Source organism: Betta splendens, chromosome 2 (genome assembly GCF_900634795.4).
Source record: "Betta splendens chromosome 2, fBetSpl5.4, whole genome shotgun sequence".
Classification (NCBI taxonomy): domain Eukaryota; kingdom Metazoa; phylum Chordata; class Actinopteri; order Anabantiformes; family Osphronemidae; genus Betta; species Betta splendens.
Genome location: NC_040882.2, coordinates 11,530,817 through 11,548,925, shown reverse-complemented (window position 1 = coordinate 11,548,925; position 18,109 = coordinate 11,530,817). Strand labels below are relative to the sequence as shown.

Genomic DNA, 18,109 nt, shown 5'->3' with positions numbered 1-18,109 from the left:
CCTATAAAACTCCATATATGCTGAGGTTTTTGTTTGTTTATTTTAATATTAATTAAATTAGTATTAATATTTCATTATTGATTATTATATTTTTTATTGTGTGATGATGATGGGGAACACCTGAAGGGTTAAGCAGGGTGTGGCAGAAAGTAGCACAACAGGGAGACAAAGGCCTGGATTGATTTCAGGTCTCATGCTATCGCTAGCGCTGCGGCGTCAATGACTTTTAAAAGTCAGCGTCATTAAGTCGACCGCGGTGAAATCAGTCACGCTGCCAAACTAATGATCGCACGCGCTGTGCGATGGATTTCTGTTACTTACGTTGACATGGTTTCAATTTCACTCACTTACTGTTAATAAAGTTGCAGCCGCTAAACGAGTATCCGAGAGACGCTCCTTTCAAATGTCAGTCCATGCAAATGCCAGCATGCGCATTACAACAGGCTCACTGACAGGTGAAACGCAGTCAGGGGAACGTCCTGCTCCCAGGACAGAAAGGTGGACACCAGATGAGAACTGGGACACGGGCGGGGGTGGGTGGTTCCAGTCTGGACTGTTCTGCCAGGCGCTAAACTGATCTCAAGTCCAGATGATCCGAGCTCTACTGCATTAAGAGCGTACATGTAACCATGGCAACAGTATACTTGGTTTATTTGGAGGTACAAAACACAAACACTCCTACGGCGAATAACCGCTACTGAGTCTAAAACTATTTCCAGAAATATTATCAATTCACAGAAGGGACACAGTTTAAAAAAAAAAAAAAAAAAAAAAAAAAGTCACTTCACCTCCGTGACACAGCAGCAAAACAAGCCCGAGCCAGAGGAGCTCTCCTCCTTTCAAACGGCAAACCTTTCATGCAGACATAAACACCTCTCCTCCTCTGTGTTTGTCTGTACTTATCTAATCCCGCTGTCAGGTTCGGCAGCGGACTCGGCCCCAGTAAAACGCCCTCAGGCTTTTACAGCAAACCTACAAACACTGAATCAGAAGCTGAACTCGTCTGACTGACTCCTCTCTTTTTCACCTCCTTTCTTCTCCCGTCTCGTCTCCATTCACCGCCGCTCGCCGACTTCCTTCTCTGTTACGCTCAGATTTAGTGAGCCTTTCGGGCCCGGTTTCTCATTCACTCCGCGCCCGCAGTTGAGCGTGCGGTTTATCGACCCGGCAGAGGAGTTCATGTGTCAGTGCAGGTCTCGACAGGGAGATGCACTCCGGATCCCAAAAAGCAGCTATTAAAGGTTTAAATAGCAAATGACAAAACTGTAATTCATATTAAACTGGTAGAATAATATATAGCCAGGAAAGACAAGCACTGACTCTGCAGAAACTCAACAAAGTTTTCTGAATCCTCATAGACACACACAATCCAGATCACTCCTGGAAGCATAGAATTTACCATATTATCATAGGAAATGACACTTCCAGTCTCCATTTTTATGAGAAGAGTGAGAACGTGCCTTCTGTAGGATGAGTGATATTAAAACCACTATTTGGATCTGCGGGAGCTCTGCTTTGCAGGTTTTCCAGCGTCTCCTCTGTGACTCAACTCTTTAAAACACTAGCACTCAGACTAGTTCCTGCTCCAACGCTCTCATCCAGGTCTGCGATGCTGCTCAACCCTACTGCCCCTTCCCAAACACCACAGATGGTGGTTCCATGCACCACAAAGCAAAAAGTATTAGCCAACAGTCTTGAGCGAGGGGTCAGTGAGTAGAAAATTAACAGGGCTGCACAACATGTGCAAATGAGTAACACACTCATTTGTTTCAATTCCCTTGGGTTTAGTTCAGAGAGGACCGACAGAAATCACTGAAATTATGATTATGATTATTTCTGCCCACTCACCAGTATGGAAATATGAAGTCCACATGGGATTGATTCAGAGATAATTGCAGGTAAAACATTGGCTCATTTATTTGTTTATTAGTCCAGCTCTTCAGTCCATCAGTTTTCCAGAGTTATGTTGATCAGAACAATCAGAGACGCTGAAACACACAACAGAGCCTCTTCTTTAAAGCCTCTTCCCATCTCGATAAGTGACTTTTGCTAAAAGGCCAGAAATGTTTCCAGTGACTGTTGAAGCTCCAACACGACATGAAGCATCATCACTCACCAACAAAGAGCAGATCAAAAACAGGATGAGAAAAAAAAAAAGGTTACATCATGTTGGTTACCAGGCAACTCAGCGTCTGACAACGAGTCATGAGCTGATCTTCTCAGTATCAGTGACCTGACCCGCAGTAAACAGAAACAGAGCCGCGTTGTTAAAAATAACACTGACAGGGGTTAGAACTGCTCCACTTGCCCTTCAAGAGGGAGATTAAACGCTCATTTGGAAATAATCTGATGCGAGAACATGACAGAGTTTCGTCCGGTCCACAGCGTCTGCCAGAAAGCCACACGTTCACACTCACTGCCTGCACTTAAGTAGCGGGATAATCTCTGGCTCGCCTCACGATGCTAATATAGTAAACAAGCATCGCGCAAATGATGTTTTTCTCTTGGAACTTTGGTAATGAAGACAAATAGTGAAAAGAGCTGTGCTGAGTTGAACCTGATTACAGTCATGTTTACAGAGGAGGCGTTTATAGTGTTTAAATCACCGATCTGCACCGTTCCTGCAGCCGTTAGCTTTGACGCGTTCCACCCAGGCCACCATGAGGCCCAGCAGCTCCATCAGCAGTACATGAGACACGCCCCCTCCCGCTGTCACCCAATGAAGGCCGACTACATGCAGCGGGTCACCCAGGCTCATCTCTCCCTTCATCTGATGAGAAAAGCTGAGGGCTTTTCTCATCAGATGATGAGAAAACGCTTCGCGCCGCATCCAGCCACAACCCCTGCACTGCAGCATCCACTCTTCATGCTCCCTCCATCTGCGGAACCCGCCGCATCCTGGACTCCAGCGCCCACTCCTGACCCACTCCCACGCCCGTCGCCGCGTCACACCTGTCTCGAAGAACCAAAAAGCAGCAGTCAAGCTGCTTCTCATTACTCGCAATTCCCTCTGCGCCTCCCTGGACCCTTCTCCGCTGCCACGCTCCTCCCGAAAGTTCCTGTTCCAACTCAAGCCGGGCTTTTATTGATGCCACGCGTGGCCCACTGCCGCCCTGACCCTCGCAAACCCGTTCCCAGAACACATCTGTGACTGTGCCAGCCTGTGACCGCTTAAACACCTACTCAACATTCACCTTTTCAGAATTGCTTTAATGACTGATCTGATGTTCCCCTGCTACTCACTCGCCGTTCTCCGCTTTTAGTGCACTGTTTCTGAACTCGAATGTGTTTCAGAGCCGCAGAGATGTCAGTTTCATTGTACCAATTTTCAATTTGTGAGACGATAATAATAAACTTCAGATTTTTAACACAATTACACTGATCAGGCAAAACACTCTGTTCACAGCCAGGTGAATTGCATAACACAGATTATCTCTTCATCTTGGCAGCTGTTAGTGCAGCAGGGGTGATACATCAGTCAGCAATCAATTCTTTTGTCCTCAAAGTGATGTTAGGAGCAGGGAAAATGGGGAAATGTCAGGTCATGAGCAAACGTGACAAACACTAAATTATAACGGCAAGATGACTGGGTCAGAACATCCCCAAACCTGCAGCTTGAACTGCAGTGGTCAGCGTCTACCAAGAGGCGTCCAAGAAAGAGGGCCATGCAGAGCCCTGTCCACCACAAAGAGCGCCAACAATGGGCATGGGAGCATCAGAACTGGACCTCGTCACGAAGTTAAGCCCGATCAGTGTATATGCAGGTCTCACAGTTTGTCTTCATCGCAATCAAAACAACAGAGGAGCACAATAGTGATGAATATAATTCAGGTTACACAGGCGGGTGAGCTCTCGGCAGCACAGCAACCTCATTCCCTGCGCCACACCACATGTGAGGGTGACAGAGCATGACAGTATGGCATCCCAGGAGCGAAACCCCCCTGGTCAACGAGGAGGAGGAGGAGGAGGATGAGGAGGAGGAGGAGAGACGAGAGGCAGACAGGAGGGGGAGAAGCCTATTCTCCAGCCTGGCTCACAGCAGCAGCGAGCAGGTGAGTCCCTTTCCTCGCTCCTGCTGCAGCACTGTACTTCTCAGATGCGTTTGGTTTGCACTGACCCACACTTCATAGCAAGTGAATAATGTTTAAAAAAAAAAAAAGGAGGACGGGCAACACCGACAAGCTGCAGGAATCCGTCCGCAGTGCCGAGCTGTTTTTCCAAACTCTGTCTGGATTTATGAGCCTCCACTGTTCTACAAATGATCTCTGAAGAGGAGGAGTTGCAGTGGTGTCTCTGAGGTCCCCTGGAGACAGGAGTGTGGGAGTGGAGATGTATTGGCTGACCTTGGGGTGTCTCTGCTGACAGCTTGATCCAGGCTGCCTACAAGATGTCCGCACTTGCAGCAATCTTCAATTCCGAACCTTTAACTTTCTGTTGCAAAGTCTTCCTTTATGGTAGTGCACATGTTGGTGTTAAGAGGTCAAGGCTCGCAAAGAAGCGCTCTTTGTTCTTTCTTCTGTAACTGGATGTTGGGAGCCTTGTTCTCCTCTGGGACCATATTTATTTATATAGTTGTATACTGTATGCTGCAGTGATGGGTCACAGCACAATGGTTGGCCATGCAGATAGAAACATGTGCAGTGATGCTTCGCAGATTTCCCCTGTTCACACAACTACTGGGTTATATTCTGTGTAGTATATAAGCATACTTGTTATTTTAAATAGATAATTAAACACACCACAGCCACATGAAGATTTATAAATTGTTAGTTTAAAGCTCATCTAATGTTGATTTTAAACAGAAATCCTTAAACTTTAAGGTGAGGAGGAGACTCAACACGCCACTGAGAAGCACGAGGACTGTGGAGAGGAGAAACTCTGCCAGTATCAGGCTCAGGGTGGGAGGCCATCTGCCTCCACTGGGTGAGGGGAGGGGATAGAAGAATGAATAGAACAGGAAGCAACAGGAACAAGAAGGGAGAAAAGAGGCCGGCCTCTTCCCCAGACCACACAAGCTCCTCAGGATGAAGAGCTAGACAGGCTCAAGTATAGTTAAAACACACAGGTTTAATAGGCTACAGTGAACCGGACAGAGCCCGGCATCGCATTTAGACTGAAAAACAGAATTATCTTTAGGTCCTGGCGCTCGGATGAGTCATCGGAGTCCACCTGATGCGATTAGAACGCCAGAGTCGGGCTCCGACGGGGTCCCACCGCTGCACCGTGTCAGCTGTCAAGCGAGGAGGCGGCAGCGTGCTGACAGGGCTGCGTGAATGCAAACACTGTAGTGGAGCTGACATTTATACATGTCAGCAGGACTAAAATTTAACAATAACAAGCGCTCTGAATTTCCACATTTATAATTAGGTTTCCTCTCTCGTCTGCTGACTGAGTGACAGGAACCGTTTCCTCAATGAGAAATAAACCCAAGGCAACTACAGGCATCAGAAAACTCCGAAAAAAAGGGAGGAATGAGAGAAAAAACAATCAGAGACAAAGACAACGAAACCAAACACTTGGGCCTGATGCCTAATTAACCCTGTGATTCAATTACAACACAGTTAAACATAAAAGCCACTGAATTTTTTTTAAATTTTAACTGACAGAACAGAACAGAGCAACTTCAACAGCTCCTCACTATTTGCACAGACGCCTCACAGAGCAGAATATAGACGCCATAAGCTCACTGACGGACACAATACGGATCGATTCACTTAGCAAAGGTCACACACACACGCACAAACCCATGCAGGCATGTGGCGACAGCAGAGCATGCATCAAGCCATGACACCGAGACACGTGAGGGAAACTGCTGGCTCTCCAGTTTGTTTTAAATCTGCTTAGGCTCGAGAATTTTTGTTTTTATGCACTCGTCGCAGCGATTTCTCAAGTGTGAACAAAATGTAATCTAAATCAAAGAGGTGGGGGAACGGAGGCTGCTTCAGTGACAATACAGCTGATGAAAAAGACTCATCAAAGGGAAAAACACCGAGCGGTTCAGTGTGAATGAAACACGCTGAAATACTGAGCCTTGGGTGTAATGGCTCTAAACCGAGCGCACCTGAACCGTCTCCCTCTATGCAGCCACGGTGACTACAAAGTTATGATTACATCACTCCAAGGAGAATTTAAAATGACTAAGAGGATGCTGTTTCCCCGATCCCCACGGCGATGCTTCATTTGCGTATCTGTGTGTTGTGTAATGCTTTCCTGACCAAACTCTGTGCTCTGTAACCCTGAAAGCACAGAATCTGTTCTGTTTGTGTGTGTGTGGGCGTTTGTTTGTTTCCAGCCGTGTGTGTGTGTGTGTGTGTGTGTGTGTCATATCATATAGTAGAACATTTACGGCCCACAGTTGCTTCTCAGCTGTCATTCACTGGCACATTAGCAGCACCGGTATCAGCTGCACACTCAACCAAATCCACCGCTGGATTCAGAGGAGAAGCTTCGCTCAGGAGTTTAGAATCAGCAGCCTTAATAAAGCCTGCAGCGGTCAATCACTTCGCATGGCATTAAAATGCAGCTTGAGCCGAGTGAGCCGGTCTCTGGCCCATCTGGATGAGGCAGCATCCTCAGAGAAGTCACTGACTACAGTTATTAGTCTATGCATTTAACTCAGGTTCAGGTGCGGTCGAGTCGCAGGCTCGCCAGGATTTGTTTTCTGAACTGCTGCAGCCATTTTGAAATGTTTGTTGTTTTTTGAATTAAGTTTGCTTAAGAGCTACTCATAAGCAGCTCTTGCCTTATACACCTCATTCTAAGGCCAGTAGGGTTCATAGAATTTGACTTTAATAGGTGAGTTCGAGTGTAGACCTTTTTGGTTGTGGACCTGTGCAGGATTCAGTCGATATTTTTTATATACTCCAAATATTTATTTGAATGTTGCATCTGTTAGTTTCCCATGTGCCTCTGAGCCAAACCACACCAATGAGTCCAACATCTAACTACCAACCTGCTTTCCCATGCATGGATAGGGTGGCTGAACACAGCAGAAATCCTAGGGGGGGGTAGGAGAAGAGTAGTCCAGACGTGAAGAAATACACACACACACACACACACACACACACACACACACACACACACACACACACACACACACACACACACACACACACACACACACACACACACACACACACACACACACACACACACACACACACACACACACACACACACACACGAACAGTGCTTAATTAGCTTCCAGATTTTGAAAATGGTTTTCTGCTCCCTCTCGTCTTCATTCTCCTCTCACACAGGACCGTGACCTTTTCATCTCCAAATCCCTCCTCTTTCTCCTCCTCTCTCTTACCTCCTGCAAACGCTGGATGTGTTCTCGGCAGGTTTCCAAGTCGCTGTCACCGGGAACCACGATCAGTCCCAGAGGAATCGCTGGAGATACAGAGGAACAAGACAATTATCCAGCAGCACTTTGATACCGGCTCCAGCAGCGGTGCTCAGCTCCAGCCCTCAGGACCCTGCGAGTACTGCTGGGTTCGATCCCGGCTATGCAGCAAAGACTGATGTGAAGGTGGTTTCACATGACGGGAACTAAATATATGGTGATAGGGAACCAACCACCTCCACAATAATACTACTAGTATTCAAGTGTACAATTATGCCCTTTAGAAACTAACAATAAGCAAGTCCACTTTTAACAACTCATCAAAAAAGAAAAACTTATACCCACGATGCAGTTAAGTGGTTTACAAAAACAAATATGTCATTATAATAAAATATTAGTACAGATTGTAGTAACAGATTGTTGTGATTGTGAAGCTGAAGACTCTTTCCTACTAATACAGTTGCATTCACCACCATCACTGCTCTAAGTCACAGTACAATACATGACATGATTTCTGCTGCAATTCTTGCAGAGATTAAACGACTACAGTAGAAACGGGAACCAGTGGTTCACATGCAGCTCGGCCTGCGCTTGTTCGATCTCACTGAAAATGAAAAAGTGTGAGGATAATTCACCGTGGGAACTGTAAATGAAACAACACAGCCCGATGATGTGGGACAGTTCAGCCAGAACCTCCAGGAACAGGGCGACAGAGCAACTCCTCATCGGATGATTTATGACCGGGCTCGGGTTAACGCTGGCGCTGGCGCGTTTTATTTCATTAAAAGGAGCGAGGCCGAGCCAACTCCTCGTCTGAGAGCCAACGCGGGCTGTTGAGACAATAAAGATGCTCCTTGAGGAAGCGCGGGGCAGAACACCCACAGCTCAGCATCACTGCGCTGCTGGCTGAGTATCACACGGATCCCGGTGCTGCTGGAGGAGCCGCGTGAGCGAACGCGGACTTGAATAACCCACACGCGCACATCTCATTGATACTAAAGCTTAGTGAGGACAAATACTACGCTGGGAACTTCCCGCACAGAATTCCAGTCAAATTTGGGCAAAAATAATGTTTTCTAATCATTTCTCCCCAGTTATTCGCCACAGAGACAGTTTATTATTTATGTGAGTGTTGAACTTTCAGTGACAGCAGCTACATAGTTTCTCACACACTCTGTTTGAGGACGCTCCTTTTTAAGTGACCTTTTCAGAGGAAGAGAGGAAGGATTTCAATAAGAATACCACCAAACGTGAATGAGCGGGCCGAACAGTTCCTACAGACTTGGATCAGACGCTTCATTTGATTTGAGCCAAAGGTTATTGTTTCTTTCTGCAGGACGATAAACTCACCTCCAAAGGCTGGATTAAACAGAATGACAAGTGTAAAGGAGCTAGAGCCAGTAGAGTCAATCAGTCTAGTCTCATACAGGAGGTTCATCCTGTCTTTCCAGCCTCACTGGAACCAGCTGTCTGGGTTTTGTAAAGTCCAATCACATCATACTGTGTTTTAAAGCAACACACCGATGGTTTCACATTAGCATCTGGTTGTTTTTAAATGTCATACAGCTGCACCTGCAGCTCGCTGTGAAGTTCTGCCTGTTCTGGCACCTGACGACCACAGAAAGCATTAGATACTGCAAGCTACCCCAACATTAGAACCACAGAGTGCTGCTACTGTAGCGGAGGATGTGTACGTTACCCAAAAGGGCCAACATGTACGCAACTAGTCCACAGCCTTGTGACACCAAACTATAAACATCCAGCTCTTTCCTCCAGGTTAGTTGATGGGTTTGTTACTGTAAATTTAACACTACTTTTATTTTTATCATAAACTTTCCGCCTCTGGGTATCATCCCATTCTCCAGCATCTTCCTCAGTCTGACACATCCACCAGCTAAGAGCAGGCAGCTTAATGAGGACACAACACAAACTTCACAAAGTAAGAATAAACAATAAGGTATGAAAAAAGATGAAGATCAAAAGGTCAAATAAAACCAACAGACAAAATATTTATGGATAATGGATTATACTAAATAAATAAGAATTTGTGAGAAATATAAAAAAAAGGAACATTACACACACACGCACAAACACACACGCACATGCAAGCACAGTATCTTCCCACTCGCTGAAATCATACAGTACCAATCAGAGACAACGCAATGTTAGAAAATGTAAGAGCGCCACCCAGTGGAATCACTCAGAACCAGCATGAATTCACTGATTGTATGTGTCACATGCTGCACAACGGAGTGTCATGTTCCTAATGAGAGTGAGACACGAGATGTTGAGGTTAGAATTAGAGTAAGAGATAAGCTAATGAGCAGAGAGATAGGGAGATAGCTGCATGCAGTAACTGAATCAGACTTCCCCTGAACACGAAAGATGAGGATGATGATGATGAAGACCAAGATGCAGGACAGAGATACAGCTGCTAACTATCTCTTCTGACCTTCTCATTCTAATTACAGAGTGGATTCATTTCCACTTCATGCTGAACACACTGCACAAGCTGATGATAAAGCAGCTACTGGACGATGGACGTTTACAGTTGACCTATACTGTACATCAGATCATTGCTCCATCATTTCAAAAAAGGAATACGAGTGTGACTGTGCCCTTACACGCTTGACGTAGTTTGTCCTTGTCATAGTTCAGAGCCTCGTAGTCGGTCATACTGATCCTGCTGACTCGGATCCGGAGCTTCTCAGGGATTGGCTGCTGACTGAGACGCAGATAAAAGACGAACAGGATTTTTCAGGAGTTGCTGTGGACGTAAGCTCCTAGTGGTGTGTGTATGTGAACGTACTCGTTGAGGTGTGGCAGGGAGGTCCGCCGTTTGGTTTTCTGAACCATGTTGGCCTGGTTCCTAAGGCTGATGCGGATGACAGACGGAGCAAGTCTACACGGTTCACCGTCCACCTGACAATGAAACCAGTCAACCCATTCAATTATGAAACCATAGTTATTAAAAATCAGGAAATGCTACGAACGCGACTGAAGTTGAGTGAAGCAGAACAAAAACCAGTGTAACATAAAGTACGTGCCTGGACTGGGAGAGGCTTCGTAGTGGTGAGGGTCACTTCTCTACACTGGTTCAACCTCTCACCGTGACCTCCGACCTGGAGGGTAGCCTACACACACACACACACACACACACACACACACACACACACACACACACACACACACACACACACACACACACACACACACACACACACACACACACACACACAGACACACGTTTGTGAGATGAGGCGCTGAGAAGTGAGGAATCAAGTCTATTTGTGACATATTTCATAGTGTATAAGCAAAGTCGTCACTGCTATTCAAACTCCTGTGCTGTGACTCAAATGACACACTCCACTGCTTTCAACAAAAAAACATAACAACATGAGAATATGCAGTGATTACCAGCTAAAAGCTTCCTACCAGTGAAGTCATGGTGAATCCTATGACCTCGATGTATCCATCATCATGGCGCTGAGGTTCAAAGTCGTGATGTTCACCAGGGTTTCCCCAGGGTGTAGTGCCTGCACAGTACCTAAAGTACACAACATAGACATAGCTGTGAGAATTTGTAGTAGTGTTAATACTAAGAATGATCCCTGTCCTTATCATCAACGTAAATCAAAAGATGCCTCAGTGACTTCAGAAGAAAATTCCTGAAATCACTCACAAATGAAAAAATGTGACACAAATCAGTTGCTTTTGTCAGATGTGTCATTGGCTGAAGGTCTTACAAACCTTTCACCAAGAACAGTGGCACAAGGCGCTGTAATACAGGAAGCAGCTTTACCTGCTATAGAAGACACTAACCTGGGGATGTTGAGGAAGACCAGGCACTGCAGCTTCAAGTCCTGAACCTTTGATGTTAAATCTGTCCCATCACACTGGGGACAGAGGAAGAGACAGTGACAGGAAGGCGGAGACGGAGTGACTCAGTGTTTCCACACAAATCCTTGAATGTTTGATGGACAGCTACTCACCACCACTTTGATGTGCTTAGACAGGTCTTTGGAGCTTCTCATCAGGAAATCAGAAAAAGCTGTCTGCAAGGGAGACACGAGAGACATCGCAATCAGACAGACAGACAGACAGACTTCTCTCAGAGGACGTCAGCATGAAACCCACAGCAGGGTGGAGTTTTCAGGAAACTACAAACTATGCTCACACTAATCACAGCATCACTGAATATGATCCATTTCACCACATGTCCGTAAAACCCCACCCTAAGACAAACACTAGTGAGATAACAGTTATGTTTGACCATAGGTCAGAGAACAACTAAGAGCCCAGTGGACACATTAGAGACCCTGTTGCTGCTATGACGCACACTATGTAACACGAGAGCGAAGCCGGTCCTTCATGTCATGTCTAATGGTTTCTTCCTTCATCTATGTTCCGGGCCCAGACAGAGTTTAACTCACCCCAGCATAGAACATCTTGTTCCTAAACCGACTGTTAAACTTCTCTGGATTTGCCTCTGAAACAAAGACACAAGGTCAGGGAGACAGTAAATCAACATTTTATTTATTCTTGTCTGACTAATGGGCGAAAAAAAATAATTACCTCTGGATTCATGAAAGCCAAGAGTAACATGGGCGTCGAATCCAAGACTGAAGTAATTGTTGAAAACATCTAGAGGAAGCTGAGAGAGAACAAACAGGTCACACTAGACTGCGGAAAATGATGAATTTTCCTTCCTCTCATCCAGTTCATTGGTAATAGAGCAGGAACATGTTTGTGCTCTGACCTTATCAGCTTGTTGTTCATCTGGTTCAGCCCCTGGAATGTAATTTGGCTCCACATGCAGGTTCCATCGGTCCAGCTGGACGACGGCTCCATCCTCAACATGGGACAGGATCTTGGACAGAGGTTCATCTGTGTAGCCCTGGAACGCGCACGGATAACGTACAGTTCACATTCTTCATTTGTGTGCGGGGGGCGTTTGTAGCATTTGTACGCACCCCTCCCCAGTTGAGGGTCCTGGCGAGATCGTTTCCTGTCCCCAGCGGCAGCACGGCAACAGCAGGTTGAGGGTTTAACGACAGCTCATCGAGGCAAGACAGGATCCAGCCCACCTGGTTCATCACACACACCAGCATGCAGTTACTGAAACAAGCATATCTTCTGGGGATGTTTTACCTTTACTTCAGATCTAACCTTGATTAAAACAATTTTACAGATGTTAAATATGTTTTTAATACTTTGTTTATTTCTAAACTAACGTGTATGTCTGTCTTAGTGCGTGTGTGTGTTTCTCCTCACAGTGCCGTCTCCTCCACAGGCCAGGATCCTCAGGTTGTGGACTTTGCGATACAGCTCCAGGCTGGAAGATTTATAGCAGTTAGTGCTTGATCTGACCATGTTTATGTGTTCGGGGTGTGGGTTTTCATCCTGGGCTGGGTTATGGTAAATTAAAGGGATTCAGGTTAAAACCGGGTTTAGTTCAGGTTTAGGGTCAGGTTTGGGATTAAATGCTTGCTTGTGCTGGTTTTGGTTAATATATGAGAACGTAAGAGGTTGACTCTTCATAAACACATGACCTACCCCTCCTTTGGTCCTCCCTGGGTCAGGTCAAACACCTGCCTGGGGTTCAGGTACCACATGAAGGACTGCAGGATCTTAGCCCCCTGTTGGAGAAATAACCAAAATGTCAGAAAATCACATAGTAACTCATATTTAATAGGGGTCAATGTCACAGAAGTTGGATAAAGGTCTGCATCCTAAAGACTGTGGCACAGACTCACTTACTGCACAAGACCCACTACTACAGCCTGACTCATTTGCTCATAAATACCTGGTTTCCTCCGCTCTTTGGGTTCACAAACACCAGAAGTGGTTTCATCAGAGGTGAGGGAATAGGTCGGATTATAAACGGCTTCCACAGCCTTCCTTCCTGTTAGAGAAGAATCAGACCCACTACTCAGACACTTGATTCTGATATTATTATTTGTAACCTGACCATGTGGGACAATACAGTAGGATGTTCTGCTTCTAGAGGGTCAAATATGACGTTGTAAAACTGACCTCTGCTCCTTTCTTGCTGCTTTTCCTCTTGAATGATGTTCGCTTCTTCTTTTTGCTCGATTTCATAGACGACTGTTAGAAACACGGAGCAGAGACAGAGGCTGACGATGCGAACAGACTTGTTGTCACAGGCTAATAACAGCTGCTCCATTTAATCAAACTAATTCAGGTCAGACTCTAACCCTGAATGTGAAGTTTCCTAATACAGCAAAACTATTGTTCTACGCACAGATGGAGGAATCTACCTTTGTTAAAGTACTGTACAAGTGTATTAATGTACATCCCTTTAGCTGAGCAGCACAGAGAAATCTTACCTGGTGTCGACGGACCCGAAATATCCATGTGGGCGGAACGATGAGGGCAGCGTGAGCTCCTAGTTGACAGGCCTCCTCAATCTGCTGCAGCATGAAGCAGGAAACCTTGTTGTGGTACTACAGAGAGAGAAACACAATACTCTTAGTGATCCAAGTAGGGTTTCCTGAACAAAAGATTGTTCTCTGGAAAACAAACTCACAGCCTGTTTGCACCAGGAGCAGCTGATAGCAACAATCTCTTTGCTGTGAAAAGCAAACTTCTGCTGGAAGCCCTGCACAGAACATAATACTTATATTATAATATTCATGGACATTATTTAGCTAAGGGAAGGATGGCTGAGAAAGACGTTGAGGAAATTAGTCATATATATATAGAAAAGCACCACTCACCTTGCCACACTGTTTACATTTGCCTTCCTGGCGTCTCCTATGGACCCAGTGATGATGCACCACAGCAGGCTGAACATGCACAAATGACACAAACTCATCATCAATCACAAATCCCAATCCTGATTTGCGATTTCTCATCTATTCCCTGTAGAAGCAAACATTCAGAACTCACCTCTCGAAAATTCCTAGAGCCCGATTCTCTAAAAGACGGTTTACACCTGAAATTAATCTGGAGAAGAGCAGAGAGATGCAAGTGTAAAAGACATAACAGTTCCTCTAAATCTGATGCACAGACCACAGTGATTACTGGGAGAAGGTATTTAAGGAGAAAGTATGGAGCTCCAGCACATGGTCACACCTGTAGGGCCATGACTGTAATGATTTCCAATGATCAGGTCGGCAGGTAGGACAAAGAAGTGGTTAGGAGAAAAACAGGAGACGAGTGACTCTGCGGCAGTGAAAGTGGGCTCTGCCTCCGGGGGAAACCACCGTGACTCCCCGTAATGAAGTGGGCGGAGAAAATCAAAAGCAGAGCAGAGACACCACTAGACATCTGTGTGCGCCAGGCTGAACGGGCTGAGTTCATTAGTTCGGGTTCAGGGTGATGACACTGTTCAGCCTCGCACATCACAGACCTCCACCATCTCATACACAATAAAGTCTCCATCGGTGGATGCCGGTTAGTTTGACACCATACGTGACATATTATTGGTGACATGAAGAGAGGTTGAAGAAATGCATGTTTATTAGGACTCTGGATTATTTGGTTCCTTTGTTACTGATGCATCCATGTGTGCATAGATCCATCATTAACAGACATGAGCTACACTGGATTAATGTGATCCACTTATTTACCTTCTTATAAATGGCCATGTTGACCAAAGTGACCAGATAAAAACACCTCAGCTATAAAAAGCCACATACAATAATTACAATATTTTCCATCACTGAATTCTGTACGAAGGTTACGGTTTCAAGAGACTGGTCATATAGTATGTGAAAGAAAAGGTCTTAAGGGTCTCAAAACTTTCGGAAGGATCTGAAGTGGACACAAATTATTTAGTCAGACGCAGATGCAGTATATACATGGTCTCAGTCGACACTCGCGCTGATTTGTCCATCTTGACTTTGTGGGGAGCCCAGTGTCTGAAGCAAATGATACCCCTTCCAGACAGAAACCTCCTTAAGCCTGTTATTAAACCCCTCAGATTCAGGAAACCAAGAGATGAAGAGACAGCACATTCTATGGAAATGAGGAGCAAAGGCCCGTATTATGAAGATGCAAGAACAAAGGTGGTGATTTTATTCAGAGGATGAGTGTTTGACTGAGATTCGATTCATTCAATTGATTCATTTTAAATGGATAAACCAGTAGCTGTTGCCTTTGAAATCTATTTTCCTTCAGGGGGCAGAGGTTTTATGTGGGTAGATGCCCCAACTAAATTCTCACGCTCAGGAAAATACTAGTACAATTTTGTTCACTGGCTTGTTATGAATGAATTGAATGTTTGTGGAGACACCACCCCTGACCTGTGATCATTTTGTCAGACTGAGGGGTCACAGATGAGGAGAGAAGAGAGAAAAGGAGGTTTTAGTGTATCTCACTCTAAGGTTGGGATCATTGAGGGGCAGGGGGTCTTCCAACAGACAGGACCTAGATCTTTGCAGCTGCAGGTTAGACAGGAGGGACAGTTAAGCTGCTTTACAAGTAACGGTAATTATAATACTTGATCAATGAATAATCAGCTAAAAAGTAATCATTCTTATGATAATTAAGGCTTTACATTAATCACTAATTCTTCTTCTTTGGTGTTAAACTCATTCTTGAAGATTAAGTGCTTCTTAGTTTCCACTAAGAAATGCTTGAACTGCTCTGTTTTAGTCTGACTCAATTATTTTCTTCCTCTATGAAGTTGATGTAAAAGATGAGCATCTGTACTGCGTCAGTCATTTCAGGGAGTAACAGTGGAGCGAGAGTGAGACAGAGACGTTACCTTATCCAGGTGCTCTATGCAGACGGTGTGGGCAACTATCTTACAGGCAGCACATTTCCTTCGACTGACAGACTTTTGCTGAAAAGAAGAAGAAAAAGAATTAGAGCTCATTAGAGTAGAGACAAACACGTGGCTGACATTTTTTTTTTACACTATGCAGGTTTGCAACCTGCTCTACAGCCTTGTATGACACCAAGGCAGTAATACCACCTCTGACCACTGGGGGTCAGTCCTAATAGCATAATAGTGACCACACACAAACACAAACTACAATGCTTTGCAGCCTTAACTATCTGGTATGAGATGATGTAAAGCATCATCAGAAGCAGCCAGTTAAGTCAGTGTTCAAGTAAATGTGCAAAGGCTTACCTAAAAGCAGAAGTAAGCAAAATAGCTTAAAGTATAAATACCTCAAAACTTATATGTACAAAATTAGTAACAGCCTCTGATGCAGGTGTATGATGCAGCTCTGTTACTGCAGCTTTATAGCAAAGTCTGAACCTTAGAGAAGAAGCAGGACTGACTGATGACATGGACTCATTGATAATACCACTCTATTGTTACTACAGCTGCAAAGATCTGAATTTTGCAGCTGTGGGACATCAGCTGTTTACTTGGTGCAGATGGTGGATTTATCGGACTCGTAAACATGCGCGAGCACAACATGTAAACATTTGGCCTGACGAACTGAATAAAAATCCTAAGTGATGGATAAAATATGCTTTTACCCACAATCCCTCTGAAAACCAGAAAATCAGTGAGAAAGGGGGGACATAAAGGGGAGGCAGATACTAACCGGCCCTCGGGCAATGCAGTGTTGTTCTCCCACATAGCAGTAATCTCCAGACACGTTGGTCTCGAACCAGATATGATCCCCATAAACAGCTGACTCCTACAGACACGCAGAGGAGGACACCGCTCAAAAACGTGCTTTGTAAAGGGCAAAACTTGGACCTAACAAAGTGATATCAGAGCAGCTCAGACGCTGTTACAGGCATGAAGTTGACCTGTGTAATCTAACATGTCTGTCAGTATCGCACTGACACACAGACTCACAGTCCAGTCCAAAGTGCTTCGGATATTTGCTTCTGGGTCCGTCCTGTTCAGCGCTGATGTACTGGGCTGACAGGACAGGTGGTGCAGGCTGGACTTGGCTATCGCTTTCCTGGAAACAGAGAGATTTTAATAAATAAAGTTATTAAAAGATGCTCAGAATGGACAGATATACAACAAGAGCATTTAAAGAGCATCAGAAGTACGTAAGTAGAGAAATGAAAGCTGAAGCTATTTCCCCACACGTACACCTGGGTAATGCCCTGATCAGACATTCAGTCAAAGTTTGTAAATGAAACTAAAGTTCATGTGTACAGTAGTTCTGGTCATCCCGCCATCATAAATATTGGTATAACATATTTTAGAAATGAGAACAAAAGCTCTAAATAGATCTGTAACAAAATAGTAACACACACACACACACACACACACACACACACACACACACACACACACACACACACACACACACACACACACACACACACACACACACACACACACACACACACACACACACACACACACACACACACACACACACACACACAAACACAAGCGCTTCAGTTCTACAGTTTCTGGAGGGGAAGTCAGCATCTTACACCAACAGGAGACTGGGCAATGTATCAGAGAGTGACATTCGTCCTCCTAAGGCCCATACAGGGCTTCACGTGAACAAATGAACGAATAATTAGTACTAGTAATTAAAGAATAACAGGCTGCTACAATACAAAGTTAGATACACAAAAAGGCGAACACACAATTATCATGGATGGTAAACAGTTCACGTCCAGGTAATGACAGATGTCAGAGCCATCCATGTTTCTAAGCTTCCTGCTCCAGACTTGAATGGTCTATAGACTGACCCTTGACAAATCTGAGCTGATCTATTGGTCTATTGGTAGTAGTTGTCATACAAGTACTGCATCACAATACGACGCACTTATCCTAATGCTGCCGGCCGCTAGTTGGAGGAA

At 45.0% G+C, this 18,109-nt stretch overlaps 1 protein-coding gene across 8 annotated transcripts in view; it reads right to left on the bottom strand.

Moving 5' to 3' along the window:
* dgkza (diacylglycerol kinase, zeta a) overlaps nucleotides 1-18,109 on the bottom strand; it is a 62,525-nt gene that overhangs the window by 23,142 nt on the left and 21,274 nt on the right. For 5 of the 8 annotated variants that reach the window (XM_029142501.3, XM_029142500.3, XM_029142494.3 and 2 more), the window contains 24 exons: nucleotides 17,136-17,244; nucleotides 16,876-16,971; nucleotides 16,080-16,157; nucleotides 15,691-15,753; nucleotides 14,258-14,314; nucleotides 14,086-14,154; nucleotides 13,896-13,967; nucleotides 13,696-13,812; nucleotides 13,382-13,453; nucleotides 13,152-13,250; nucleotides 12,902-12,984; nucleotides 12,620-12,680; nucleotides 12,319-12,432; nucleotides 12,105-12,242; nucleotides 11,921-11,999; nucleotides 11,779-11,834; nucleotides 11,338-11,400; nucleotides 11,168-11,241; nucleotides 10,781-10,892; nucleotides 10,393-10,479; nucleotides 10,155-10,267; nucleotides 9,970-10,070; nucleotides 7,313-7,392; nucleotides 6,953-6,997 (listed from right to left, as the gene is read on the bottom strand). In XM_029142501.3, coding sequence (XP_028998334.1) covers nucleotides 6,953-6,997; nucleotides 7,313-7,392; nucleotides 9,970-10,070; nucleotides 10,155-10,267; nucleotides 10,393-10,479; nucleotides 10,781-10,892; nucleotides 11,168-11,241; nucleotides 11,338-11,400; nucleotides 11,779-11,834; nucleotides 11,921-11,999; nucleotides 12,105-12,242; nucleotides 12,319-12,432; nucleotides 12,620-12,680; nucleotides 12,902-12,984; nucleotides 13,152-13,250; nucleotides 13,382-13,453; nucleotides 13,696-13,812; nucleotides 13,896-13,967; nucleotides 14,086-14,154; nucleotides 14,258-14,314; nucleotides 15,691-15,753; nucleotides 16,080-16,157; nucleotides 16,876-16,971; nucleotides 17,136-17,244 — 2,038 coding nt within the window. The remainder of the gene's footprint in view (nucleotides 1-6,952; nucleotides 6,998-7,312; nucleotides 7,393-9,969; nucleotides 10,071-10,154; nucleotides 10,268-10,392; nucleotides 10,480-10,780; nucleotides 10,893-11,167; nucleotides 11,242-11,337; nucleotides 11,401-11,778; nucleotides 11,835-11,920; nucleotides 12,000-12,104; nucleotides 12,243-12,318; nucleotides 12,433-12,619; nucleotides 12,681-12,901; nucleotides 12,985-13,151; nucleotides 13,251-13,381; nucleotides 13,454-13,695; nucleotides 13,813-13,895; nucleotides 13,968-14,085; nucleotides 14,155-14,257; nucleotides 14,315-15,690; nucleotides 15,754-16,079; nucleotides 16,158-16,875; nucleotides 16,972-17,135; nucleotides 17,245-18,109) is intronic. The other 3 variants (XM_029142502.3, XM_029142499.3, XM_029142498.2) reach the window with 2 other exon arrangements.